Source organism: Alosa pseudoharengus, unplaced genomic scaffold (genome assembly GCF_046254945.1).
Source record: "Alosa pseudoharengus isolate Yale_2024_CS ecotype anadromous, Long Island Sound unplaced genomic scaffold, YU_APseudo_1.1 YU_APseudo_1.1_scf_7, whole genome shotgun sequence".
In the NCBI taxonomy this organism is placed as follows: Eukaryota; Metazoa; Chordata; class Actinopteri; order Clupeiformes; family Clupeidae; genus Alosa; species Alosa pseudoharengus.
The window spans coordinates 32,356,765-32,384,739 of NW_027468859.1; the positions used below are offsets into that span (position 1 = coordinate 32,356,765).

Here is a 27,975-nt window from a genome sequence, read left to right on the forward strand (position 1 = left end):
GAGGTAAAATGTGCCTAGGAGATGTATTTAAGACACCGATGTTATTAAGTTGCAAGTTCGTTCTCTGGGATGAGGAAACAATGTGTCAAACTTGAATGTTTCTCTCGCTACGCTGGTTAGTATTCAGGACACTCGGCGACCGATTACAACATTACCATATGAAAAGCGCTGGAGCACTTTTGGAATACAACAGACACTTTGTCGTTCCGTGCCAACTCTGAAATAAATGTTCTCTCCACAACAACAAAATCTGTCAAAAATCACATTAACAGTAGCCTACTTAACAACAAATGGGTTGGATTTAAACATTAATGGAAATTATTAAGCTGGTCCTTGCAGTATTGCACTGATGGCTAGAACACCATGTCAACCCAAGAGAGAGTGAGAGGAATCTAAATTTGGCTTTGCTTTGACAGATTGACTCTGGCGCAAGCAAACCGTCCTTTCAATTCTCAAACCACGTGACATGCAACGCACAGTCTGGAGATAACTGACTCCAGGTATTAAAGAGTTGCAAAAGAGTATTATCTTTATTTCCCCACCTGGGTTGAGTCTCACAAGGGTCGGCAGTCTGAATTTGCTGACCACCAGGTCCAGCGGCAGCGCCACGGCGCTCCAGGAGATGTCGGAAATGCTCGCCGAAAACTTCTCCATCTTCTCCTCTTCATAATTGAGCCAGAGCCGCGCAGACAGTCGCCAACCGTGACAAGCAAACTCCACTGGATGTATGGGGAACGAAGGCACCGTCGACTCTCGCCATGTTGAGGGAGTGAATAAGCTGTGTGCTGTAGCAGCCCGATGGAGCCGCGCGCTCTTTGGGACACCGCTCTAGCGCCACCCTCCTCACGCGCACAGCGAATCACTGACCCAACGCTGTTGGCTACATGTAAGGTTAGGTTAGCCTACAACATTTGCTTGTAGGCACCTATCGCCTCATCCTGTATAATAATTTCTTTGTCTTAAATTAATCCCTAGCATTTAAGATAGGTTGACTTTTCTGTAAGTAAGACTATATGTGGCATAGGCTGTGTGTTAATGTTGACTAGCCCAAACAGCAGGGACAAGTAAGGTCCTAGTCATCAGTGTGTCAGGCCTGTCTGATTCTTTCATTCCCTCACGTGTTTGGATTTCCACGACCCTTTCCTCGTTCCTATCTAGATGCTCTAACCGGAAGACATTCATATCCCAGTTCCTGAAGGCAACCTGGCACTGTAACTGTTACTAACCTGAGGGGCTGGCTGGAGCTGAGGATGTTCATGGCAACCTTGTACTGAAGCGAGATGAAAGGCAGATCAACGGATGTTGTGGCTACTGGATCATTTGAATAAGCTGATGCAGATCTGCAGTACCTGACTGTAATAGTGAATTGGGATTGTATGCTTATGGGTAAGTGTAGCCTATGCTACCGCTAGTTCTCTTACCTCATTAAACTCTGATGTTTCTTTTCAGCATTACTTTAATTCAGTTATTAAATAATTTCCCATGTCATGTTAAATTAAGTTATATTCCTAATGGAGAGAGAAACACTACTCTTCCCAAAGCCCATTTCATTTCGGGTTGAGAGATGGTCCCCACTGCCCTCCCCTGGACAGCTCAGTAAGTTGAATCGCACCTGTAGTAATGAAAATTACCACAGGGGGGCAATAACTGCTCATGTTATGACACACGTCTTTTCATCCAATGTCTTGTACAGTGTAGAGCTCACTGCGCCGGGATTAGTGTGTGCTTCACCTCACTGTGTGTTCACTGTGTGCTGAGTGTGTTTCACTAATTCACAGATTGGGATAAATGCAGAGACCAAATTTCCCTCACGGGATCAAAAGAGTATATATACTTATACTCTATACTTATACTATACAATCAGCGACGATAGGGGATGACGCTATAGTTTCAAAATCGGAAGTAGCTGTGGTAAACAATAGTAGCAACGCCTACTGCAACAATAATTGCAGTCGGAAGGTGTACATTTATTTACACCAAAGTCAGGCCCACATGCATTGTTATCTGACTGTTTAGGTGAAGTAGGAACATTATGAATCCCATTAGCCCAGCCTATAAGTTAGTGCAAAGTCTACGCTCACAGAGTGTTGGAAAGGTTTCCAAATCATGAGTGACCAGACTCTATTCACTTTGTGAATGAGTTTGGTTTACCAGGCTATCATTTCTGGAGAGGTATGGACATTTCTACTAGTCAAATTAAGGCTGTTTGGTGGTCGTCCTTGATCAGGTCAGGGTTAACCTTTAACCTTTGGTCATGCATACAAATTGCACCCAGGGTATATACAGAAATTCTTAAGTTGAATTTAATACCTTTTAATACCGTTTTTAATACCTTCACAATATTTTTTAATACCAACACGACTTCGAGCTGCAACTAGCGGCAACCTTTTGAAATTCAGTGTTGGGGGTAACTAATTATAAAGTAATGGATTACTGTCATTTTGTTACTTAACTTTCTGAGTAAGAAAGTGTAGCAATGCTTACAATTCAAATCAAGTATCTATTATTACAGTTACTGGATACTTTGTTCCTTTTTTGCTTCAATAAAAACACTGGCCTATACACAATTATTTGTTATTTAATCCTAACCCAAGATAAAAAGTTATTTCATTGTTATGTGTAGGAAGAGCACACACCACTTCTCCAGCACTACACTCTTTCTTGCACTATCATTCTATCTCAATCAAGACAAAATGACAAATGAAAATCAGAAAAGGTTTACTGGACTTTCTTCCAAAAAGGCCCACGACCATACGCAGTACACACACACACACCCTTGCTGTCTCATATAATTTGCCAGTCAAGGCATCACATTCAAATATAGGTGGTCACATTTTACAAAAATACTAATTATTAATTGGGTGCTGCTGGAGAATGTGGGCCCCATGTGATAAAAATACTTTTGGGCCTGCATGCTCCTCGTGACGAAAATTTTGAAAAATAACCCCTTAAATGGTGACTTCTGGGGAATTTTGTGGAAACTAATGGACAAATTGACTTAAAATATATTATATTATAATATATTGATAGCATATTACAATACAGCCTATAAAAACCTACACAGGTTGTTATATTCAACTAATTTTAAGCAAGTCTATTGGGACTTTGATCTCATCACATACTACATCAAGGGAGTAATCCTATAGCTCCTGAGCAAGCTTTGAATAATGTAAAGGTAACACCTGTTAAACTAACCTTAACATGACATTTACTGAGGGAAGAAAATTTTAAATCTTATAGCCTAAACAAAGCAACACTGTCAGGCCTATATTTAACCTCTATTCTGTAGTCAAGGCAAGGGTAGCTCATTGCAAATAACCCTTATAACATGTGTATATGTTTACATGTTATATTCTTGTTTTTTCCCCTTTCATTTAATTATATATTTGTTTGAATGAAAAGGCCTTCTGCCTTTATGGGGACTTTTAATTTAAAAATAGGTTATTGTGATACTGTATGTAGGCCTAGTTTATGTCTGCTGCTCTTACAGCCTGTGTCATTGAAAACGCGATGGCGCAAATGATTACTTTTTTGGATGACAATGACAGCTGGTAGCGTAGACATACTGATAGCTTCAATGAAGCATATTTATGTGGAGACAGAGTAGCCCTACGTGGCCGATGAGCCACTGAGCCAAGCAGTCGACTCTTCCACCTCTGACTACGTCCACACATTCTTGTTTGCTGGCTAGTAGACTCCATATGTGACCTGACAGCATTCACTCCCATCCAGGTGACATTTATTGTCTTTTTACAGACGTGGCAATAAGCCTCTTGGCTGTTGCCAACTAGCCTAACCAGTCTTTGAATTTTGAGTCCTCTAACCAAATGTCCAAAAAATTACATTTTCCCATGACTTCGTCAATGGTAGCAAACTTTTGGCAACAAGTTTGGCAGTAAGCCAGCCGTATATCCAGTTTGGGGAACTTTGAGCATAGAGTTTGAGGGGTCGCTAAAAGTTTTTACCGCGAACGCACACTGACATATCGCTCAGGTCCTACTCGCACATATAATTAATATAATATAAATCAATTCACACAAATTTTAGGAGATAGGCCTGCACTTAACACAAATGGAAAACCTCATAGTTAGTGGTTCAAAAATTTAATACCTCATCAGATGACGTTTATTACTTTTTAATACTTTTAAATGGCCTTAAATTTGGCTTATTTCATTTACTACCTTTTAATACTTTTTACAACCCCCGCGGACACCCTGTGCACCAGGCAATGCTGATGGGGACACCCCATGTGGCAGAGATCAGGAATTACAGGCAGGGTTCCCACTCTAAGTCAAGTGTAAATTCCATGACTTTTCCCTGACAAAAAACTTGAATTTTCATGACGTATAATTAGATAAGATTTCAGAGCAGCGTTCAAGAATCTTTCACTTTTTTTAGAGCGGAATATGAATAAATGGGCATGGAATAAACAAAGTTGGGCTAACCATCATCATTCAAAAAAGCTGTAACGCTCATAACCACATATACACCAATTATGCGTGGAAATAGATTTGTTTTGGCAAGTATATTCTAAACTACTACAACAAAATGCCCTGATATTCCATGACATTGCCCCAAATATGATATAATTCCCTGACTTTCCATGTCTGGAATTGACTTTATCAAAATTCCATTATATTTCAGAAATTCCATGACCCGTGGGAACCCTGTACAGGTCATGAAACTCTTAGGGACTTTTTGCACAAGGTTGGTAATGTCCAAACTGGTTATAGACAATGTTTTTTTAGCTGATCCATTCTAGAGAGCAAATGACCAACTGGCATGGACTGAAACTTCCCTTGAATTCCCCCAAATGTTTGTCTTTGTCTGTCTGTGTGTTTCCAGTTGTCACCAGAGGTGTGGTCTAACCAAGCAGGAATCCACGTTTGAAGTGAATGATGTCTTCAGATTGGAACTTCTGGCACAACTATAACTACTTATTCACAACTATTATGTCCCTCTTTTCTATAATGGATGACAATAAAAGCACAACCATTTTTAACTTAAACAAGCTTATTTTTAATGGATCTGCAAAATCGTTTGAATTTCCAAAGAGAATGCCCTCCCCTCCCTTTTTCCCATATCAGAGATCTCTCTCTTCTTTTTTAAAATGTTTGCAGAGTAGGCGACATCCCTGTCAAGAGAACCAACCAAGCAAACTTACAAAAGGTCTCTGACCAAAAGACAATTGAGCATGCAGGGTAAAATAAAAGAATAAAAATAAAATAATAATAATAAAGGGAAAAAGCAAATTTAATGTAAATAAATTCAGAACCAAAACAAAAATGAAAAAAAAAAAAGATACAGAAAAAAAATAATACAGATTAATAAGAAGTACTCAATTATATTTATAAATTGTAATAATGCCATTCTCTTAGTTGGAGCAGGAGAAATTCAAACGCTTCTGCACCGTCGCTGTGTGCTCCAGGCCTTGAGTCCTGGATGGGTGGTAAGTAGGGTGTGAGAGTGTACAGGAAAGAAAGTGAAAGGTGGGGGATGGAGGTGCTTGGGATGGGGGTAGGTGTGAAGAGGGGAGGGGGGTTATTTTCTGAACGGGGGTAGATGGGTAGGGGGTTACCCCGGTGGTGGCTGGAGGCTCAGGATGGAGGTGCTTGGGATGGGAGGGGGGTTATTTTCTGAACAGGGGTAGATGGGTAGGGGGTTACCCTGGTGGTGGCTGGAGGCTCAGGATGGAGGTAGGTGTGGAGAGGGGAGGGGGGGGTATTTTTTGAGTGGGGGTAGATGGGTAGGGGGAGGGGGCTCCCTGTAAGGCACCTGACGTAACACACCCCAGCTGGAGGGGGAAGGACAGAGGCACCCCCGAAATGTCACCTACAGTTCACAATGCAAACCCCACTACTGTACAAAAGTAACCAATGTGTTAAATCCTACTAATCGTTAATGTCATTTCATAACCTCTGTGTCATACTATGTTTTAGACCATTGGAGGGAAGGGAGAGTTTCCTTAAGGGGAGTCCTTGGCAGGAGTCTCGCTTTTAATAAAAAACAAAACAAAATGAAATGCGCATACTCTAGCCGACACACACACACACACACACACACACACACACACACACACACACACACACACACACACACACACACACACACACACACACACACACACACACACACACTAACAAACAAAAACAAAAAAATGTAGTGGTGAGTAGTGAGTCGTCATTTTTTTTCCTTCCTTCTTATTTAAATGGTTTAAAATAAAAGACAATAAACAGGACATGATTTCTCTTTTCATCTACACAGCCTTTTCCTTCTGAGGAATAAAAACCAGATCGTCAGCGAGCAGTGATGAGCAGAACAGGAAGGGTGTTAGAGAAGTGGTTTATTTCCAGAGAGAAAGAGCGAGCGAGAGAGAGAGACCGACAGACAGAAAGACACACAGAGAGAGATGGAAGGAGAAAGACAGAAGAGAGGGAAAGAGAGCGAGAGAGAGCAGGTGGGTAGGCAGATAAACAGATGAGAGCAGAGGATTGAGGGAGAGGTGTTAGAGGGAGGTGAGAAGAGTGAGTAAGAAGAGATAGAAACTGTGTGTGTGTTCGTGTGTGTTGTGCATGTGAATGTCAGTGTGTGCGCCTATGTTTTGTGTGTGTGTGTGTGTGGTGTGTGTGTGTGTGTGTGTGTGTGAGAGAGAGAGTGAGTCTATGTGAGGTTGTTCAGCTGCAGCACTTGCTCTTCCACCCTGTGACACCACCTCCACTGCTGATATCCACATTTTCACTGTTGGGCTCTTTTACGGGCGTCTGAAACACAACACAACAACGCCATGTCACTTAAGAACACACAATGGACACACACTGGCAATACAAACACACACTAGGGAACCGACATCGGTTACACACACACACACCAAGACAGACATTTTTATGTGTGCAAAAAAATACGACATTTGTTGTGTACGGAATGGGCGTTAATGAACGATATGCGGAATAAAAATCTTCTGAATAAATAAAACCCTTGCAAAATACCGCCAGATTGACAGCATGAGCCTGTGAGAAAAATTTGTTCTTACTATCGTGCCAAATGTTTATGAATCTGAATGAGGCTAAATCAGGCATAGTGGAATGACAACAATCAAATCCCTAACGGCTCCCACACACAGTTGCGTGCGTTGCAGTGCTGGAGACGCATCCTGTTCACTTTACATGGGCTCACGTCATCCGTTGCCGAACTGAATTGTGGGTCCGTTGCGTCGCATTGCTCCCGCCGCTCGAGTTGAGAAGTTCAGCTGTTGCTGCACCGACGGATGGCACCAGCTAATCAAGCCAATCGACGGACGGCACCAGCCAATCAAATTACGGTTATACTTCAAGTCATTTGCATAGCTACCGTCGGGAACACCCACTGGCATGCGTTGATGGAACGCAACTGTGTGTATGAGCTGTAATTCAAGCCATTTTAGGCTCATGCAAGGACCCATTATATCTGATATCAGTGGACTAAGAGATTTTGATATGTCACAACTTTTCAAAAGTTGATGCATACAAAGATATTTCTTTCTGATATTTGATGTGGAAAATGTATTTAAGTGTTTACTACTACTACTATTTTCTATATATTGAGAACATATTTAAGGAAAGACATTGATGGATTCCTGCAATTGTATTCAAACAAAACTCTACACCCAAGTCAACTTCAAACACACACACACACACACACCTTTCTGAGGATGTCTTCTGCTAACGTGAGGAATGCCTTCTCGATGTTGATGTTCGCTTTTGCACTTGTTTCAAAAAAACGGATACCATGCTCCCTGGCAATCTAGAGACAGAGAATGAACAATAGAAACAGAGAGAGAGGTCAGGTCTATAATAAGCACAGTTGCACATCAGCCATATGTGGCAGGGAATCAAGTGTGTGTGTGTGTGTGTATGTATGTGTGAGAGTGTGAGTGTGAGAATAAAAGTTGATTAAGCACGATTTCAACCACAAACAAGACATAGACATATCAAGACATATAAACACACACACACACACAGGTGACAATCATTCATACTCAAACAAGCCCTGTTCCTGATGGATGGCATTACGTAGACATGACTAAGCGACAGAAGTATAGAACAACCTGATCCATCTCACTCGACTTTAAACTGTCTCACTGTGGCATTTACGTTTAACTGTCCGGACTGTATGTACCCAGACCTACCACTCAGACATTGACAAAAACAAGGCTTTGTATATATTGGTGTTAAAAAGAATAGGCTGTCCTTCAGAAAGCACGGGGCTTGTGTACTTAATTTCTGTTGGTTCATAACTAAGCTGAGGTCATAGAATGTTCAGAGGCTCAAAACAGTGCCCATCAAGAGTCACTGCTGTGAAGTAGCTTCACAGAGGCTATGAAGCCTCTCATATATGAGAGTAAGAGTGTGTGTGTGTGTGTGTGTGTGTGTGTGTGTGTGTGTGTGTGGCCAGAGAACATGAGAAGCGTTGTGGATTGGATTTCCACTTGGAGTGATTGTGTGTTCCGTGCAAGTGTTTCACAACCCTCACACTTGACCCTGGACAAACAACTCTAGTTTGTAAACACTCCTTATTCATGTGACTGAACTTAAAACGGTCAGACCCGGCGGCTAACACACACACACTGAAATGGAGGAGAGGGACAGGCTGGGCAAGACAGACACAGACACTCACACACACAGACAGACACACACACACACACTGAAATAGAGGAGAGGGACAGGCTGGGCAAGACAGACACAGACACTCACACACACAGACACACACACACACACACACATAAATGGAGGAGAGGGACAGGCTAGGCAAGACAGATCGCTGCTCTTTGGCCTCCTAACAGTATTTGAACACAGCCACAACAAGAGCAGACATAAGCCTCCACACATAAACAAAATTCACACACACATACACACACTCACTCAGTATGACCTCACCTGTTCCCCCTTCGCCTTTGGTACGATTCGCTTGTCCTCCATGTCACACTTGTTGCCTAGCAGCATTCTCTCGACGTCTTCGTTTGCATGCTGAAGGGGGAAAAACGAGAGGATTCTAGTAATCAGCACACTCATATGGAGGTTGTCTCCAGGAACATCAAACTGCAGGAATTCACAAGCCACATAATTTCCACATCTGTTCCACTGTCTCACTTTTTTTTGTTATCTCCACAGTTCCAGCGTAGTGGTGTCATCATCACTAACGTGTATAAAAACTGACACTAGAACGCTGAACGAGGTCCCCTGTGCGGTGGGGCTTTGAAGTCGCACGTGAACACATTTGTGAGTGTTAAAGGGACACCAGGCAACGTTTTTCGGTTAATTACTCATCTTCGTAAGTCGGTATATGGTTAAATGACTCATTACAGGGCGAATGAAGACTCTCTCGCCCGCCCCTACTGCTTGTAGGAAGAATATCCCGCTTGCAAGTTCAGTGTATCGTACCCTCCGACCGAAGCAGGATCAGTTTACATCCTGCATCCACAGCACAGAGGCAGGCTAACAAAACTCTAGCGATTGTTGCAAACGTGTGTATAATGGCAGAGCCGGTGAAAAAGCAGCGAAAACCCTTGACGGAAGATGCAAAGAAAAGGAAAAGAGCTTCAGACCGAACGAGGGGGAGTTTCATAGAGAAAATCAGGCTTGCCTGGTGGCCCTTTTAAAGCAGCACTAAAGTAGCCTAGAAATCTAGGCGCACATGTAAGCAAATGTAACTTCCTGCCCGGGCTAGTCTAGCAACTCTCCGTTGGCTTGCGAGTTGGAAAAATTAAAACTTTGATAGGGCCAATCTCATCGTGTATAGAGTCGTTAGTAGGGGTGTCACGATTCTCCAAATCCTCGATTCGATGTAATTTTCGATTTTAAAGTCACGATTCGATTCGATTTTCGATCTTTTTTAAATATTACTATTAATGCATTCCTTATATGTTATTTACTCTTTTTGGCCTTTTCCTTTTCTTTTTCGGGGGGCTTTTATTTTGAAACCGCTTTGAAACCGTTCCAACCGTGAGGTTGTAATGTAAACAGAACTAACTTTAGGCTAAAACAGAGACGTGAACATAGTAAAATGAAACAACACAGAATGTTAATTTGATTGTTTCAGCACACTCCGAAGAGACCCAAGGTTAGTGTTCATGGAATATGTACTTATAAATGTGCATTTTAAGCCTTAAAGTAGGGCTGCACGATATATCTAAAATCTATCGTTATCGCGATATCAACACTTGCGATGGACATACCGCAAAGATTACTTAATTTTCGATAAATTCGATACATTTTCTGTGCCGTGCGCATTCCATACAGTCTATGGTGTATTCACATTCTGAATGTCAACATATTTTACCAAACTGATGCGGTCATGCAGCCCAAGAAGCCCGTCCCCTACCAGTTTAGGTGTGTGGTGTTTTAGGTGTTAAAGCGGGAGCTAAGTCGTGATGGCTGAAAATAGTGAGTCGAGCGAGGTAGGCTACACTTGGGTGAAGAGGAATTAGTGACTAAAAGGAAAAGCACGTCTGTTATATGGGAATATTTTGGTTTTATGAAGGATGCCGTGTTACAAACACAGCGCAAATGCGTCCTTCTCCACCGTGTTCAAATAAACAATTTCTTTCGTTATCGTTATATCAGAAGTTGTCTTTCACTGTCGGTAAGGCTTGTATTTCATGATTTGCATTTAGCAAAAGCCCCAGACAGCAGCACAGAGGTAATCAGGATTACGATATAGCTTAAGTAGGCCTAGCTTCTTTGCTAGGCCCATCGAAGGCTGGCAATGTGGAATATTCCGCTGGTTGGTGCACAAGTGTTCAGATTGGCTGTCCACCCGTCTTTTATGAGGATTAGGAGCAGATCTTCCACACAACTTCGATAGCCTAGTCAGTAGGTCTCTTAGCTGTCCACTTTCATCAGGCCATATAGGCTACATGATATTTTATATTATTTAAAAATTAGACATTTAGTTCTGTAATTATACATTTACCCCCCCCCCCCCCAACCCTACAGTGTATGTTTGCAGCAAGCAGAATGAAAAAAAAAACATTAAATATACTGCTCAAAAAAATTAAGGGAACACTTCAATCATACACTGAATCACTCTGTCACTGTTTGGTTCTGAGCACAAGTAAAACTTTTGAGGCGAGTGTTTTATTTTGCAAGAACTGTCAGACATTCTGTGAATGTAGTTTGAGAATGGAGAAAAGGGTGGAAGGTTTCAAAATATGTGTGGAAAACCTTTATTGAGCAGTATATTTAAATATCGCAAATTATATCGTTATCGCGGTACTCAATAATGGTATCGCATATCGCATGTTTTCCTAATATCGTGCAGCCCTACCTTAAAGTAACTTTGGACTGTAATTAGACCATCTTTTCACTTGCTAAGTTGAGTAGGCTAAGTTAGTTTTAATTGACGTGAATGAACGAAGACTTCCACACCGGTGATTTCAAAGTAGCAAGAGGGGCTTTCATTTCGGTAGGTTAATGTGTAGGCCTATATTTTAACTGGCTGCAGCCTGAAATTAGAGGAGTGTTGACGCTGCAGTTCAGCACGTGCATGTGTGTTTGTGCGTCTTGGCATACATGCTGGACGTGACATTGGGGGTGTGGCTGCATCGTCGATTCTACTTTTAAGTTCGAAGTTCGATATTGAGATGTAATTTCGATCGATTTCGAAATAAAATCGAAATCGTGACACCCTTAGTCGTTAGGCGGGCTTAACATAATGATTGATGGCAGAGTTGAAACGGTTCGGCGTGAATTTTTTCTGCTACTTGAAAACAAAGAAGATGGATGTTGCTGTTGGCAAACAGTATGACACGAGTTAAGTTTTTTTTAAGTTGACAAAAGTTGACTCATGAGTTGTAGCTAGGGTAGGAATTTCACGGCGGCCACGGCCGTTGCCCCTTGCGTTGCCCGTGATGCCCCTTTGAAAATCAGAGGTTTACAGGCCACGGTGGCCTTGGTGCCCCCTTCTTTCAATATTCTGCTTTGCGTTCTACTAATAGCGATTTTTATTTAGCCTATGGCCTGTCAAAATAATCTTAACATTCACAGCGCAAATTAATTTAGTCTTTTACGCAGTGACAGCGCAAAAAGAAAGTGCGTCCAAATTGACCCATTATTCTCAGTTAAACTACTCGCGAAGTAGCCTACTCATCACACAGAGGTATCACTTGAAAGAGCTTTTTCTCAGTTTTTAAATAATGTTAGCCGCTAATTGCTGTGGTGAACGGTTCGCGAGAAAAGTAAATAATATAATTCAATTTAATCATAATTCTACTGAAGGTTTTGCGTCCATCTCCCTACCCATTCATCTCGGTGGAATACTTCACGAACCCTTCGTTTAACACATGACAAACCATATATCAGAATAAACAGCAGACCTTACCGAACACAAAGGTGTAAAGCAGTCCACTGTACAGTTAGCCGTTCCAGAGTAATCCAGTTTTGAATTTGCAGTAAATTTCGACATGCATGGATGTCTCCAAATTTGGGCTTTAAGTTTTACAATGTGTTTAAATTGTTCCACATGATTTCACAACGGGCCAAATACAAAAAAAATGTTACAAATATCGCCCAGATATCAGTAAATCAGAGGACAGCTGACTAAGAGTTTGTTAAAGTAGCCTTAATGATCACAAAATGCTAAGCATGCATCTAGGCTATTTGAGTTTCTTAAAGCTGAGCTGTGCTTAAATTGTTCAATACATGATTTCATAACAGGCCAAATATAAAAATAAATGTTAAATATAACCTAGATATATGTACATATTAGATGATCAGATGATTTACAGTTCTATGTAATATGTCATGTTTTATGTTTTTGTAATGTTTTATACAGTGATGCAGGTCTACTGCAGTGAATAGGCTAAATACAACTTTGATCATTTTTATAGCCTACTACTGTATAGTTAACTTTGGCCTTGGTGCCCTGACATGTGGCCTTTGTGCCCTCCACCAAATATGCCCAACTGAAGGCCAAGTGGCCTTGCCCCCAGAATGGTGAAATTCCAAGCCTGGTTGTAGCGCTATCCTATTGCGTGCAGAGGGAATTTGAAAGACTACAGATTATCCCGCCCCTCGGACTGAGCACTGCGAACGGTGAGTCCCCACATCCTACATTTTAATGTGGGTCTGGCTAGCACTAAAGAAGATTTGCTCTCAGGGTCCCCCTGCAGTTGAGAAGCGCAGTAATAAATGAATTAAATGTGCGTCTTTGCCACAAACTATAAACAGAGACTATAGAGGGAATGCACTGACAACAGTCTGTAGAAAGAGAGCTCCGAATTTGTTTTAAGTAGCCTATTTGTACTGTACAGTCTATAGCATAACAGCTCTTTTCCGTTTCTATTGCGGGGGGTGGCAGTGGTTCCCGAACAGCAATGTCCTAAGGCTATTTTACAAGCAATAAGACCTGCTCATAGTGTAGCAGAAGTGTCGTTTGCCCTATTAAGAGTTTATGTGCTATCAAAATGATTCTGGAAACGTTATATTAAGGTAAAAAAAAAAATCTTTAGGGCCCTTTAAATGACAACAAAATATTATAAAATAAAATAGACTCTCAACTTGAAAATTTGAGCAATTAGTAAAATAAGTCACCATTGCCAACTATGCTGCTCATCCGAGACAAGTCTGCAAGTCAAGGCTGTTAGCAAATTACCTTGCTGCACTGTCTCTAAGAACAAAGACCTGCGCTGGAGAAACCTAAGATAAATGTGGTTACACCAATGCTAAAACTGCAGTCGATGAACACTACTGATCACACACACTGTCGTCCGTGCCTGGTGCAGTCCAGTCTGACCAATCAGAGCTCACCTCGTCAATGTTCCGCAGCCACTTGCTGATGTTCTCAAAGCTCTTAGCGTTGCTGATGTCATACACCAGCATGATGCCCATGGCGCCTCTGTAGTAGGAGGTGGTGATGGTATGGAACCGCTCCTGGCCTGCCGTGTCCCTGTAAACAAACAAGTAAACAACAACATTTAGGCAACACATAAACAACATACCAAATACACCTAAGAGATTTGGCAAAGAAAAGCAGGTCCATTTCCCTCCCCATCTCTTCTCTGCCTTTGCAGAGCAGACAGAAACCACACACACACACACACACACACACACTCACACACAGTGACTCACAAAGACAAAACTGTGTGGTTTTTCACACACCTCACCACTAAAGTCTGTTCCTCATTGATCAAAGAAATAAACAAACACTTAACAGGAAATACCATATTTGCTCAATAAATGTCCACAATGCAAAATTAATTCTAATATGAATCTGCCTGCTAACTTCCCTTTAATTGGCTGTTGGCATAACACACACAAACACACACATTTTAATTACAAAAGCAGGTCGTTTGCCCCCCATCTCCTCTGTGCCTTTGCACAGATGGACACATTCATTTGAAGTGAAAAGCATGTGTGAGAGCGCCTCGGATATGAACTCGTGGACGCAGCGAGCAGCTTTGCCAAGCGGGAGGCTTCTCAGGTCAGCCGCTACACAACACCACAACACGTGGCATTGAGACGCAGCAGTGTTTATTCATGCCAGTCAGCAGATCTGACAGGTGATGGATGACCTCACATCACAACATTGCAGTCTGATCACACTTGCTTGTGTGTGTGTGTGAGGGTGTGCAAGCGGGTTTGTATGTGTGAGGGTGTGCGTGTCTGTGTATGTATGTGTGAGGGTGTGTGTGTGTGGGGGGTGTGTGTGTGTGTGTGTGTGTGTGTGTGTGTGTGTGTTTGTGCATGTGAGGGTGGTGTGCGTGTCAGTGTGCACGTTCTGCGGTTCAGTGTGAATGTTCATATTTTGGGTAAGCGCGACTGATGACCACTTCCTCCGAGGCTCTGAGAGGCTTGCGAGCAGAGAAGACGTCCATCTCAGTGTCAGAGAGCCCCAGGTCACTCTGCGTTTCTGGAACGCGTCATTACGCTTACGACCCAGGGCACTGTGCCTTTGAAGACGCAGATTTAAGAAAGTTCTTTGGAAAAGTCAAATCAGCACTTAGTGCCTTTTAGCAACCAAAGTACAAATTAGTAATGAACTGTGAAAATAGCAGTCAACAAAACAGGGCAAAACACGATCAGTGGGGTTTGTACATGCCCTTTCCAAGCAGCAATCTACTCACCATATCTGTAGCTTGATCTTCTTTCCTTGTAATTCAACTGTTTTGATCTTAAAATCGATTCCTGGATAAAAAGACAAGTAGCATGACGATTAGAGAATCAGTAAGCATGAGTTGAGTGTGTGTGTGTGTGTGTGTGGGCATGGTGAGGATAAACTGGTTGGCATCACAGGATTGATTGGCGGTACTAACAAAGAGTACTGGCATATGCCATTGTGTTTAGCTGTGCGTTTGTAAGGGCTCATACAGATGTCAATATCTAATAGCTCTCCACAAGGGTGCATTTAAACAAATACGGACCGGTAAAAACGGGTCAAAACTGACACTAAACTGGGGTGTTTCCCAAAACCATAGTTGCTAACCTGTTGGTTGTAATGCAATTTCCCATTGCCAACCAACTAAGTTGCTAACTTAGTTAGCAACGATGCCGTTGGGAAACGCACCCCTGGGTAAGTGGTTCACCCAAGCAGTCTCTACCACACCCAACAGCACTCCCAAGACACTTCCCCTATTAAAGAGCATGGGATCATGTCAGAGAGAGCCATGCAACTGCTTAGAGTAGACCAGGGATGTCAAACTCAGTCCCCCGCGGGCTGCTTATTTGTGGCCCGCGAGGTCATTATTCAATTTGTATTAGAAGTGGCCCGCCGCGTAGTTTATACAGCGCATCCATATCTGAGCTGGCCCGACAGTATTCTCTTCAGCGCATCCGCGTTAGAGCTGGCCCAGCACGCTATTCTATTCAGCGCATGAGCGCAGCCCAGGGCAACGCCCATCAAGTTGCTACATACTGTACAGTGTATCATACACCGATAACACTTCAAATCCCAAAATGCAATGCCGCTTTTTCTGTTCATAAACAAAACACGTATCCATGCAACCAGACAAACTATCAACGAAAAAATGGCGAAGCGAAAGATTTGATAATCGGAGCTTTCAAGATAGGTGGGAAAACGATTATGTGTTCATATTATTCAAGGACAAACCCGTTTGCTTGGTGGAATGCTTGGTATAAAGTCAAAATACGACACTGTGGGTGCCGCAGAATTCCCACGTTTCCTACCCCAGACAATGCCGCGACTCCGTCAGCAAGCCGCTCAGACGCTGTCAATGTTCGGAAGCACATATCTATGCGAACAACTTTTTTCTCTGATGAAGGCAAATAAAACGCCTCTCAGGAGTCGGCTATCAGACTGGCACCTCCACGCAATTCTGAGGATTTCCTCTGCCCAGAGTTTGATTCCAGACATTGACAAGCTGGCATCTCAGAAGAGAAGCCAGGTGTCTGGCTCGCACCAGTGCGAGTAGCCGATGAACTGTTAATGAACTGTCATGAACTGTTAATAGTTACAATTTTGATAGTTGTTAAATGTTATTTACAATTTTTATAGTTCACCTGCAAAAATAGGCCAATATATTTTTTCTATTCAGATATTCAATATATTTTTTCTATTAGGCTATATTCAGAAATGCCTGCATTCTATTTTTTCTTGTGTGTATACAGTTTTAATTCAATAAAAACATCGGTTATTCAATAAATGTTGAGCTTGGCCCGCAACATACTCCCAGTTCTTAATTTTGGCCCTCTGTGAATTTGAGTTTGACACCCCTGGAGTAGACCATCAAGATCTGTCAGACTCCACATGACCACAATGCGACTGGTACAAGTGACTGGAAGGCCCTGGCCCTTCATAGACTACTACAGCAGTTACCGAGGCAAAGTAGCGGTGCAGAAGCAGCTTGGTCCTTGTTCTGTGGTACTAGCCTTTGGTGGAGACACACCCAAGCAGCCTCTGCCACACCTAACACACACACACAGGGGGTGGGGGGCTGTGGCGCAACAGGCTACAGTGCCAAGTGCCCACGGGGACCCAGGTTCGAGTCCGGCCTGCCGTCATGCCACCCCATCTCTCTCTCCCACTCCTACCTGTCTATTTTCACTGTCCTATCCAAATAAAGGCAAAAAGCCCAAAAAATATACTTAAAAAAAAAAAGATACTCCACATGACTACAATGCCACTGGCACAAGTGACTGGAAGGCCCTGACAGTTACAGACTACTACAGCAGTTACCGAGGCAAAGCACAGTATGGTAGCTTTCTAGCGTTGCAGAAGCAGGTTTGTCCTTGCACTGCGGCATCAGGCGGTGGTTTTGGTTTTGGTGGAGAGGCCAGTTCTGACTCTGGCCATGCTAGCCGGCACTGCTGGAGACTGGCACGGTTGGCACCATCTTCCCTGCGCTCAGCATCTCCACTCGGCCTGACTAGAAGCCTCAGGCTCCACTTCCTGCTCGCCGTGAGGCCACACAGTAGAGTCTTTGACAAGCGAGAGGCACACCAAGTGTGTGTGTGTGTGTGTGTGTGAGAGAGGGGAGGGCAGTGTGAGCAAGAGTCATCCTTCAGCTGGAGAACAATAGTGTGCGCTTTCTATTGCATTCAGATCAGATGAGAATATTCTGCTGAGTCATATATATATATATATATATATATATATATATATATATACTGTGTGTATATATGTATATATATATATATGTGTGTGTGTGTGTGTGTGTGTGTGTGTGTGTGTGTGTGTGTGTGTGTGTGTGTGTGTGTGTGTGTGTGTGTGTGTGTGTGTGTGTGTGTGTGTGTGTGTGTGTGTGTGTAAGGTGCTGCCACAACTGCTCAATCACTCATCAGACAAACTGAAGCCCATGAGCTAAATAGCAAACAACTCTGACTCACCCTGGACCACTAGCTGGGCAGTGGCACAATCTTGCTTTACCCAGAATTATGACCTGCAGGTCATGAAACCTTTACCATTTGTACTCCTGAATTTAGAATTTTTATTAAACTAACTAGACATTAGAAAAGTTGCATGAGGATAGCGAACGATTTATCAACGTGTGCTTCTCAGGAAACAATCGCGTGACCTCAGTGACACGGTCAGTTCTACTTCTATACAGGCATATCTTGTGGGCAACATCGTTTTTGACCTACAATTTATCTTTTAAACCCACAATTTCAACTACATCAGCATAGTACACAGACCATACGCACAAAGGTTCTTAAATACTTCCTACATTACCCAAAATCCTCTGGGTCACACTGACTCTCTGTGCATTCCACATTAATTATCAGTCCCCGTTTGTTACAGCTGTTTCAGTCAGTCCCAGCGGCCAGAGTCTCACTAGGTGTGGTGACCAGCAATTGGAAAACAAAGAAATCAAAATCAGTTTACATGAGTCACCCTTACACAACATTTGAGTGGTAGCCATACCAAGCCGAGACACAGGCAGAGAGAGGAAAGGACAGAGAGGGGGAGAGAGAGAGAGAGAGAGAGAGAAGGGGGAGAAGACAGGAGGAGAGAAGGGGGGGGGTGTCAAGGCCAGATGAGCTCAACAGGGAGAAGAAATCAAGATGTGTAACACTCCACTCTGCTCACATAGTAGGGCAGCACGGCCAGCTGCTTAAGCAACGGGAGCAATCAGACCTGCGTTTCCACTAAAGATTTCTTGACAACACAAAGAGAAGGCTAAGGGACAAGCGAAAACTATTGTTAACATCACATAATGCAGAACTAGAAACCGTAAAGGGGTGATACGTCGGCAACCTTTTAAACAACGTTGCTGGGCAATGCTGTGACTGTTTTTTTAATACTCTATTAGAAAGCTCACGATAAGCTAATCACATGATTGAAGTTCTCAATACATTTCATTGCCCAGTGTCAATGGGGAAGTACCCAATCACTCAGCAACACTGCCTAGCAACATTACTCAAAAGGTGTCCCTGCATATGACTACCTTTAGTGGGGAAGTCACAGCTCTGTTTAGGCTCACAGCCTCTCAAAAGCGCTCAGCTAGAATAGGGAAACCCCCTATGTAGGGACCAAGAACTCAAACTGGAGTGTGGGTGTTGGGGATCTTTGGGGATGGCATCTAGCACAACACTTCTGTGACATTTACCCTATGATGGGTACATGCCCTGCAATGTTTTCCCTCTTCAGCCAGGAGCCAGGAGTCTAATGCTGAATGAGCACTGACATTTATTTCAAGTGGAGCTCAAAAGCTCTCTAGTGGAAAAACAGTGACTGGATGTCAACAGAGGCTTGCTAATTCCCCATAACCAAGAACAAACAGTTTAAAGGGGTGGTTCAGGATTTTGGACATAGGACCTCATTTCCAAGTAAGCAAGTGTGATATTTATCAGTGGAGACCGTTTTCAACACGTTTCATCCAGCCCTTCTAATTGCAGAGTTCGCAGGTGCTAGGCTAGCGCAAGTCAACGGTATGTGCTAGCCTGCCACTAAAAACAGTCTTACCCACTCCAAAGTACACCCGAGGCAAATAAATTATAACGCCAGACTATCGATGTAAATGTCTGTATTGATAGTGTTATTTCTAACGTTATTCTATCCTTGCATTTCAACGATCACATTACATTTTGAGGGACTAGTTTCTTAGCAGCGGCGGAATTATACTTGCTCCGGTTAGTAGTACTGCGCCGAAAAGTAAACAGTAAAGCGCACTCGAATGGGGATACCTAGTAGTAGCCTTGGTAATAGCAGTCCGCCGCTGAGTTGCAAAATGACTACTAACAACCAAAGGGACCAAAGTATAACTATTGCAACGCGATGCAAGGGTAGTTGTATTTCTTACACTATTCTATTAACACAGACATTTACATCTATCGTCTGGAATTTGCCTCAGGTGTACTTTGGAGTGGGTAAGACTGTCTTTAGTGGCAGGCTAGCACATACCGTTGACTTGCGCTAGCCTAGCACCTGCGAACTCTGCAATTAGAAGGACTGGATGAAACGTGTTGAAAACGGTCTCCACTGATAAATATCACACTTGCTTACATGGAAATGAGGTCTTATGTCCAAAATCCTGAACCACCCCTTTAAGGCCTAAAGGCCTATTCACACCAAGAACGATAACGATAACGATAACTATAACCATAACGATAAAAGCGTTCACACTGAACAATGATAAGCAAAGTCTCTCCTTGTGTTAATGAATGTGACGGTTAAAATGTGATGGGTTCTGATTGGCTATTAGCATTTTATCGTTCTGAAAATCGCTCTGAAAGTGATCCCCAACGATATCGTTCTTCATGTCGTTATCGTTATCGTTTATGTGTGAACGTCGTCATTCATATTAACGAGAACGATATTTATTTATAGTTATCGTTATCGTTCTTGGTGTGAATGGGCCTTAACTAGGGCTGGGCGATATGGCAAAAAAATAATATCGCAATTTTTAGTCTATTTCACGATATACGATATATATCTTGATATTTTGAAATTTTATCAAAAGGACTTCATGAATTCTCACTTTCACCCTGTTAAAACATTCTTGGTTATTCACAGGTGGTTTCTATTTTAAATTTGCATGTAAAAGCAGGGGTGAAAGTAATTTTAAATTCTTGCCAATAGCCTACTATCAAAGTTTCTCATAGGGAAAAGTGTGCATGCAAAAATATCAACACACCTAAACAGGGTAGGCTACATCAATTGATTTATTTTAGCCTATTTGCAGAGCATTCATCATGGCCTGTTATTTGGCTTGATCATTCTCTATTCTTCTTTCCCTGCCTTCTTTGAAAGGACCCTCTGCCTATCCACTCTTCAGGATAAACTGTTAACTCACTTCTCTTTTTGCATGGCTTCATTCTTCTTCATAACTTTCCAAAAGAATGTAGCTTGTTTTAATCTGTCACTGATATGTCTCCATATGAATGATGATGGCTTACATGGGATAGAAGGTGGTGTGTGCTTTATTGCGTGCGTGCTTAATTAGTCGTTTGGTTGTTGGTTGATAAATAAGACACAGTTGCGTTTTCGTTTTGAGACAGATGCACTCATGGACAGTAGTCTAATCTGCCCAAATGCGCAGATCTCACACATTTAATTTAAAAATCAATCTGGAGGGAAGCATAGACGAACATTTAGCACAAGAAATGCATGTGTGGAGAGTAAAATGTGCGCATTGGCGCTGTCGTTTTGAAAGTCAGACGTGCACTAGACATAGACAGTAGTCCTTCTGCCTAACGCACGGATATCGTTGTAACTTTAAGATTTGATGAAGATCCCTTGCTATTCCGATTCGTTTTTCGTTTCGTGTAACCAAATCAGAACTGCTTCCATCTATTAACCTACCTCATTGTTGAACAACACTAGCCTATGCTACCCATAGATAGAAATGCTACCGCTGCTTTTAAACTGAAAGTTCACTTCTCGTCTACTACACCAAGACGTCACACCCTCATCTGAATAGATTGTTCAGGATTGGTTGGTGATTGTGTGATGTAAGTTGTTCACGTTGTTACTGAGAGGGAGGGGGGAGAGGTTAAGAGAGATAGGGACACGAAACAGCGAAGTAAGTGTTGATGTAAAAAAATGATGATGGTGAAATACTCGATATTTGCGATATCTCACGTACAGCAAACTGCGATGTATAGACTATCGAGTATATTCGGTATATCGCCCAGCTCTAGGCCTAACTATTCTCGGTTCTGATAACATCGGTATCCCAAATGTTTGGGAGCATTTTGTCAGAGGCAGTGTTCAGGTTGTCGTGCAGCAGGCACTAGGGAAGATAAGGAGAAACAACTGAGAGATTTAGTCTGAAATTATTCACATTCCTCTGGTCAGAAACAGATGGATTTTTGCTAAGTCATCCAGCTGTTTATTCAGTTCAGACAAACTTTGGTCAAAGGAAGTGAAATGAAAAATTAACCCTTTTGTATGTGGGCCCATACAGCTGATAGGAAGGGCTTTGCCTGATGTGATTCGGAATTGATGAAGATAATAACTTTATCAAGGTCTTCCAACAGCGGGGCAGAGACAAGACAGCGAGGATGGACCAAAACACAAAATGAAGAAATTCCTGCAGCAGGGAAAGGCTGTCGATGGATGACGTTTATGAGGCAATCCAGTGAAGGAATATTGGGGCATGTGACTATGGCTGAACTGGACTTAACAGTGTTACCATTAGACAGATAGCCATTGAGAGGCATGTGTTCTGGAGGAAGGAGTTTCTCACTGGTCGTTCTTTTCAGAAAAACTTGCGCTCTGGGTGAACATGGCAATTCCCTTCCCCACCCTCTCGCTCTCTCTTTCGCTCGGTCTGAACGGAACCATTCCTCAGAGTGAGGTCACGCAGTGCAAGAGTTACAGCTGAAACCCGAGCTGTTCACACACACAGAGGAATGGAACGGAGGAGAGCTCAGAGCTTGGGATAGCCAATCAGAACTCGACCCATGAGCCTCTGGTGTTCCAAAGGGAGGAAGCGGCCATTTAAGCAGGAACTGGTCAGGGGCCATCAGCGAACATCAGCGCGCACGCACACACACACACACACGCACACACACACACACACACACACCCAAGCCTGACAGCGCTCTGCAATTCGTTTCTTACAAAATGTCAGTTTCTAGCCAGGATGGAGGACAAGCCCTGTTGTTAGCGAGCTGAACAATTCCACACACCCAACCCCCTTTACTGTTCACTTCTGACAAGCGCCTTCTTCCAACCACCAAGTGAGGCAACCCCAAATCCAGAAGAACCCCTGCGTTTCAGGGCTGACAGAACCGTGACCAGGCAGACAACACATGGCCTCGCCTCCTGACGGTCTGTAAGAGCTTCCTTCTGCTCATCTGCCTGTTTTTAACACTCATTCTTCTGAAGCTGACAGACGGGGGTGAGGAGAGAGGAGAGAGAGAGAGAGAGAGAAAGAGAGAGGCCTGGTGGTAAACACATTCCACCGCTCTTCTACACCGCGGCCTTTTAACGCGGAGGGCACAGCGGGAGAGCAGGAGGACGGGAAGTTGTTCAGGAGGAGAGTCGCTCCGCAGCAGGATGTGTGCATGTGTGCACTGATCCAGAGACTGTAGGGCAGCTCCAGAGAGGCGCAATGCAGGACTGTGAGGCCTTTCATCATCAGCTGGACCACAGATTTTTCACCAAACTGTTCACCAGACTCAGTACAAGGGTTTACTAGCAGCTGCATCAAAGAGGATCCTGTAAGGAGTTTAATGGCCAGGGCTGGTAATCATCTAATCATCAGTATAGAGAGGACTTAGATGGTTGCATGCCATGCCACACAAACACGGATAGCCCAATATTGTCAATAGAACAATTATTTTGATTTCAAAGATCAGCACTTGAATCAGCAGAGAGGCAGCTGTTTAATTAATTGTATAGGCCTAGAGATATCATCCTCCACCTCGTCACATATATCCTGAGGTCCTGGTTCGGCAGGGCATGTGCCAGGGTTTATGACACAGCATTCTGACCACACATCAGCACCCGCAGCCCTCCACTGCCACCACAGGGGCCCTGACATGAATGAAAGAGAAAATCCTGCGCAAGTCTTATACCTCCCTAGCTTCGCCCATGCCATCCATGCACAGCCCACCACACCACACCACATCCGCCATCTTTCATTCAGTCGCTCGATTGTGGGCACACAGGAGAGAAACGTGTGGGCTGAATGATGTCATTAAGTGTCCAGGCAGCGCAATTAATAGGCCACCCCTTGGACGTGGATCTCCGCAATCAGGTTTAGTTCTATAAATTACTCAGTTGAATAATGTAATATGCTGTAATAACCATATCATTACAACTTGGCAGGTCATCGGTTTGATGTTTTGCGACTGAATGGAGGCTGTGATTGTAACGCGAGTCACCTCAGTGTTCCTGGTCTTTTATGTCAGGGGTGCCCAGATGTACCCTTTCCAAAGCCACGTCTTGCAGAGTAGGTTCTAATAGCTGATCATAGATGAGTTCATATGAAGGATATGAAATGAAAATCTTACAGGACACACACACAGTAGAGAATGCAGTGTTACCACCTCTGTCAGCAGCAAACAGTCTGAGGCACAAACATACTCTTAGAACATGCACCAACTTGCACCTCTGCAGCTCAACGTGAGTGAATACACAAATGCAATGTGATGGTACGAAGAGTCTAGTTTGGGTTCAGCCTTTCTGCTGTGGACAGCCTGGTGACTGTAGGTCTGTGATCATCTGATGACCAGCAGAGATGAGCAGGTAAGTCGACACCAAGTTCTCAGCGGCTGTGGGATGGGCTCTGTCCTGCCAGGCATTCCAGGATCTTGTTTTCGTGATAGAGATTGCGAATTCCCAGCATTTCTAGATCCCTCTGGCATGACCGAGATATTCTGTTCTCACTGCAATCACATGTGAATGTGGCTGTTGGATACCAGAATTAGTGCTTTCGATGGTAGCTTTGCACGGTTGCTCACACACATAGACAACTCTGCAGGAAACACACACACACACACACACACACACGTTCTATGGTGTCTATTTGGTGGGGCCCAAACGGACAAGAGGTGCAGAGAGTGAAGTGGAGCTGGCTCCAGCCTTCCTGTGGAAAGTTGAGCTGCCGTGAGGATCCGAAGGGGAGTTTCCGGTGAGTATTTTAAGACGCTGAGCAACTGCAGCTGCATCTCCATGTGTGAGCAAAGGTATGAACGCAGTGTCAACCAAAGCGGAGACCGGAAAGGGCAGAGTGTGGAGAGAGACACAGAGAGGAGGCCATCAGATCTTGGGGAACACGGGATAAGCAAAGGGTGAGCAAAGAAATCAAAGAAGATGAGAATGCCATGACAAAGACCCTCTTAAGAGGTACTCTAAATGTTGTCTTCCCTTTGACACTACAACGCAAGACCTACTCCAAACACTGGGCCTAATTATGAACTTCATCACCATGAGAGCCTCTGTTTCTGTCAACCCATTAACAATTACGCCAGCCAGGCCCTAATTTAAAGCCTACAGACGCTCTCAACCAACACCTCGAACTAGAAATGTGACACTTTACTAGATTCAATGGAGAGTGACACACTACAATATGGGAAAACAACACAAAAACAAAACACTCATAGGCCGAGAGATTGCTGGTGAGAGTGCAGCTGCTCTGCACAGACACTAAAGTGGATGTCCAACCTGACACATTTTGAAATTGTGACCTAATCATCCTGTCATAACTCAAACACACAAAAGTCCCTTTCCATTCATAACCATACTAGAAGGATCACTCTGAAGAAAATAAATCAAAAACCTTTCTACTAAAACGTAACTTAAGTCAGAACTATATTCAGAAACACTGTACTCAAAATGAATATCCAAAAATACCAGATCTCTCTAAATGATGACCATCATAAGTCAGTGGGATAAACTAATGTCTCCACTGTAGTGTTGTCGTAATCACCTTAACCCATGACAAAACAACATTCAAATTTCACCTACTGACATCAATACATGTCACACAGACTAACTTCTCTTTACCAGAGAACTTAAAAACAATAGGCCTAATGGAAACAACCCCTTTCCCAAGGCCCAATGCTCCTCTTCGAACTCACTGTTCACATCGACTAAGGATCCACTTAGTTGTGACGTTTGGTCATCATGCATGTACCACGTTATCGCATAAACATTGTCAAAACAGACAGACAGACGCTTCTTTCGGTGTATTAAGCAATCATAAGACTGGCGTGACCGTAGTTTACGCATGCGCCGAGGCGAGAATAATGACGCCAAGCTAATGAATTGTTTATTATGGTTTTGGACAAACTCACAGTAAATCACGCCAGTTCCTCGCACGGTCATGACGTTCCAAACATTGTTAGCGTTTACTAATGAAGTAATTAGACAGCTGCGGCTGTTTATATCGTGGTTACAATAGGTTCTGTTCAACTTGACAGCGCAATCAGAGGTCTAGGAGGGCCTTGGTAAGGCTGCGAACTTGGAAAGTGATAGCTAACGCTAGCCAGTTAGCCGGAGAGCTGGCTAGTACTTCTTCATTACTGGCCAGCTAACGTTAAATCGCTGTTTAAATGCCGTTGCTAGTAGAATGACTCTGTTTATGCCACCATCTCTACTGTATGATTTCAGTTCAGTTACACATCAATGCAGAATTTTGATTGCAATGTGTTTTATTATTCTCAACAACATTTAAAGTTGAATGGCATTCAGTAAGATAGCGTTCATTGAATCGTTCATGCAACATCCGTCATGGGCTAAAATCACACAGATTTAGCTAAATAGCTAACTGTACCATGACTAGCTGCCTAGTTGAAACTGCAAAAATAGGCAGGTTGAAATTGGAACTTACCATGGCAGTATTAACATTACTTTTCACTTCATGTTAACAGTCCTAGCAGTGGACTGAGCCAAACGGTAACACTATTTTGCTCTGTTAGCTGCAGAATGTTAAAACTAGTCATCAAGCAGGTCCACAGTTTGCAAACTTGAGTGGAAACCAGGCCTCTTTGTTAGCTCGCCAGTGACAACCTTGTTTGCATACCAATTGTTAACATTAGATGGCCGATGGCCAGTTTGATTGAGATGGGTAAAGCCAAATGTGGTTCGGATGAGTCCAGTAGTAACGGGAAAGCCGTGTTAGCCTACTGTAAGCGATCTTGCCAAAGCACACACGCCCCGGTAAACTCACCTATGGTGGAGATGAAGGTGGTGTTGAACGCATCGTCGGAGAAGCGAAACAGCACGCATGTCTTCCCAACACCAGAATCTCCGATCAGGAGAAGCTTGAATAACAGATCGTATGTCTTCTTCGCCATTTATATAAAAAATGTAAATTTACTAATGTTACTATGTCAAAATCCACTTCGGGGACCAGGTGAGCAATCGCCACGCTAACAAATCGAACAAACAGCTTGATAAATTTGTAGAAATCCTTGTTGATATTTAGCTAGCTAGCTCGCCTTACCAGGTTTCAATCAATACCATAGCACTTGAGTGAAGGGTGTTGATGATGATAGCTTGCTAGCTAGCTCACGGTGATACCCGCAGCCGTGCAGTTGGCTTGTCCTGTTGTCTAAAGAGGGAGCTGGATTTTCCTCTTCTGTGAGATATCCCTTTTTCCACTCTTCCTTTCTCCCACACAGTCGGGACAAAATGGCTCCCCTCAACCCGACTTACTCTTTCTTCAAACTACAAGCGAGCTAATTCAAATTCGTGGCATACCCCTTCATTCCAGTCAATCTGGATTAGCAGTCCGGGAGAGTAAAAGGGTTTCGGAAACGATATTTTGGAGAATAAACACCCTTGTTATCCTGATTATATCTCCCGAATTGTTTGAAACCGAAACATAGACGACCGCCGTCGCCTTCGAATGGACCCACCAAGGCGACACCCTAGTTTATTGACACGCCTCTTTCCCGCCTTCCATATCATACACCCACATGTGATTGGCCTGTACTGCTGCCTTTCAAATGCAGCTCTGCTTTTGATTAGAAAGTTGGTCAACCGACAAGGGGCAAGAGGGCGTTTCTGACGTTACAATGTATCAGGGGCAAATGTTTGTCAGAGTCCGATCCGGACATGTCGGCTCTCGCAGCCTACTGGCTGCCTGGTGACTCAGCCGTGTGGCACTGCCCTGCGTTAGCTGGCAGAACCCATCTGCATGAGAAATTGTGTCACGATTTTGCCAACTGATGTGGTGACGAATATACTTAAGTTACATGTATGAGTCAAACTGAGTGATGTCATCTGGCAATAATGTAGAGGCCGGGTGTGTCATGGATTAAGTTGTAGGCCTGGGCCTAGGCTAGCCTACAAGAATATTGATGCAGTGTAAATTATTGAGTTGCCTCTCGCTGGCTGCAGTTACTGTACACAGCAATGCAACCTGCTGTTACATTGCAAGAACTGTAAGGGTTTTCACTGTGTCAACAACATTTTGTTATTCATAGTCTATTAATTACACATTACACAACGCTGGTATTTGCTTTCCATGAGCAATAGAATAATTTGGCTGAAAGGCCTACTGATTTAACAATGAGCAGAGCCTGAGTAAGCAACTTATGCTGACGCTCTGTGTGTGAAGGAAGTCCACACAGTGGGTGTGGCAAAAGA

The 27,975-nt window shown here is 43.3% G+C and overlaps 2 protein-coding genes across 2 annotated transcripts in view; both read right to left on the reverse strand.

Moving 5' to 3' along the window:
• The window catches only part of gareml (GRB2 associated, regulator of MAPK1-like), a 26,099-nt gene extending 25,359 nt beyond the window's left edge, over positions 1–740 (reverse strand). The window contains exon 1 of the mRNA XM_076271943.1: positions 543–740. Coding sequence (XP_076128058.1) covers positions 543–654 — 112 coding nt within the window. The 5' untranslated portion in view covers positions 655–740. The remainder of the gene's footprint in view (positions 1–542) is intronic.
• Positions 741–5,235: 4,495 nt separating this feature from the next.
• rab10 (RAB10, member RAS oncogene family) lies at positions 5,236–27,242 on the reverse strand. The gene is made up of 6 exons (XM_076273211.1): positions 26,552–27,242; positions 15,098–15,158; positions 13,782–13,920; positions 8,913–9,002; positions 7,678–7,779; positions 5,236–6,761 (listed from the first exon to the last, which is right to left on the reverse strand). The coding sequence occupies exons 1-6, from the start codon at positions 26,676–26,678 to the stop codon at positions 6,675–6,677; spliced, it is 606 nt and encodes a 201-aa protein (XP_076129326.1). The 5' UTR covers positions 26,679–27,242; the 3' UTR covers positions 5,236–6,674.
• Between the last annotated feature and the right edge of the window lie 733 nt (positions 27,243–27,975).

Excerpts from the sequence above, each read along its gene's own strand:
- rab10 (XM_076273211.1), bottom strand. The coding sequence starts at position 26,678 with ATGGCGAAGAAGACATACGATCTGTTATTCAAGCTTCTCCTGATCGGA. Across the intron at positions 15,159-26,551 it reads CACCTTCATCTCCACCATAG|GAATCGATTTTAAGATCAAA; the intron begins GTGAGTTTACCG and ends CTTTTTATCCAG. Across the intron at positions 6,762-7,677 it reads CAGAAGACATCCTCAGAAAG|ACGCCCGTAAAAGAGCCCAA; the intron begins GTGTGTGTGTGT and ends GTTGTGTTTCAG.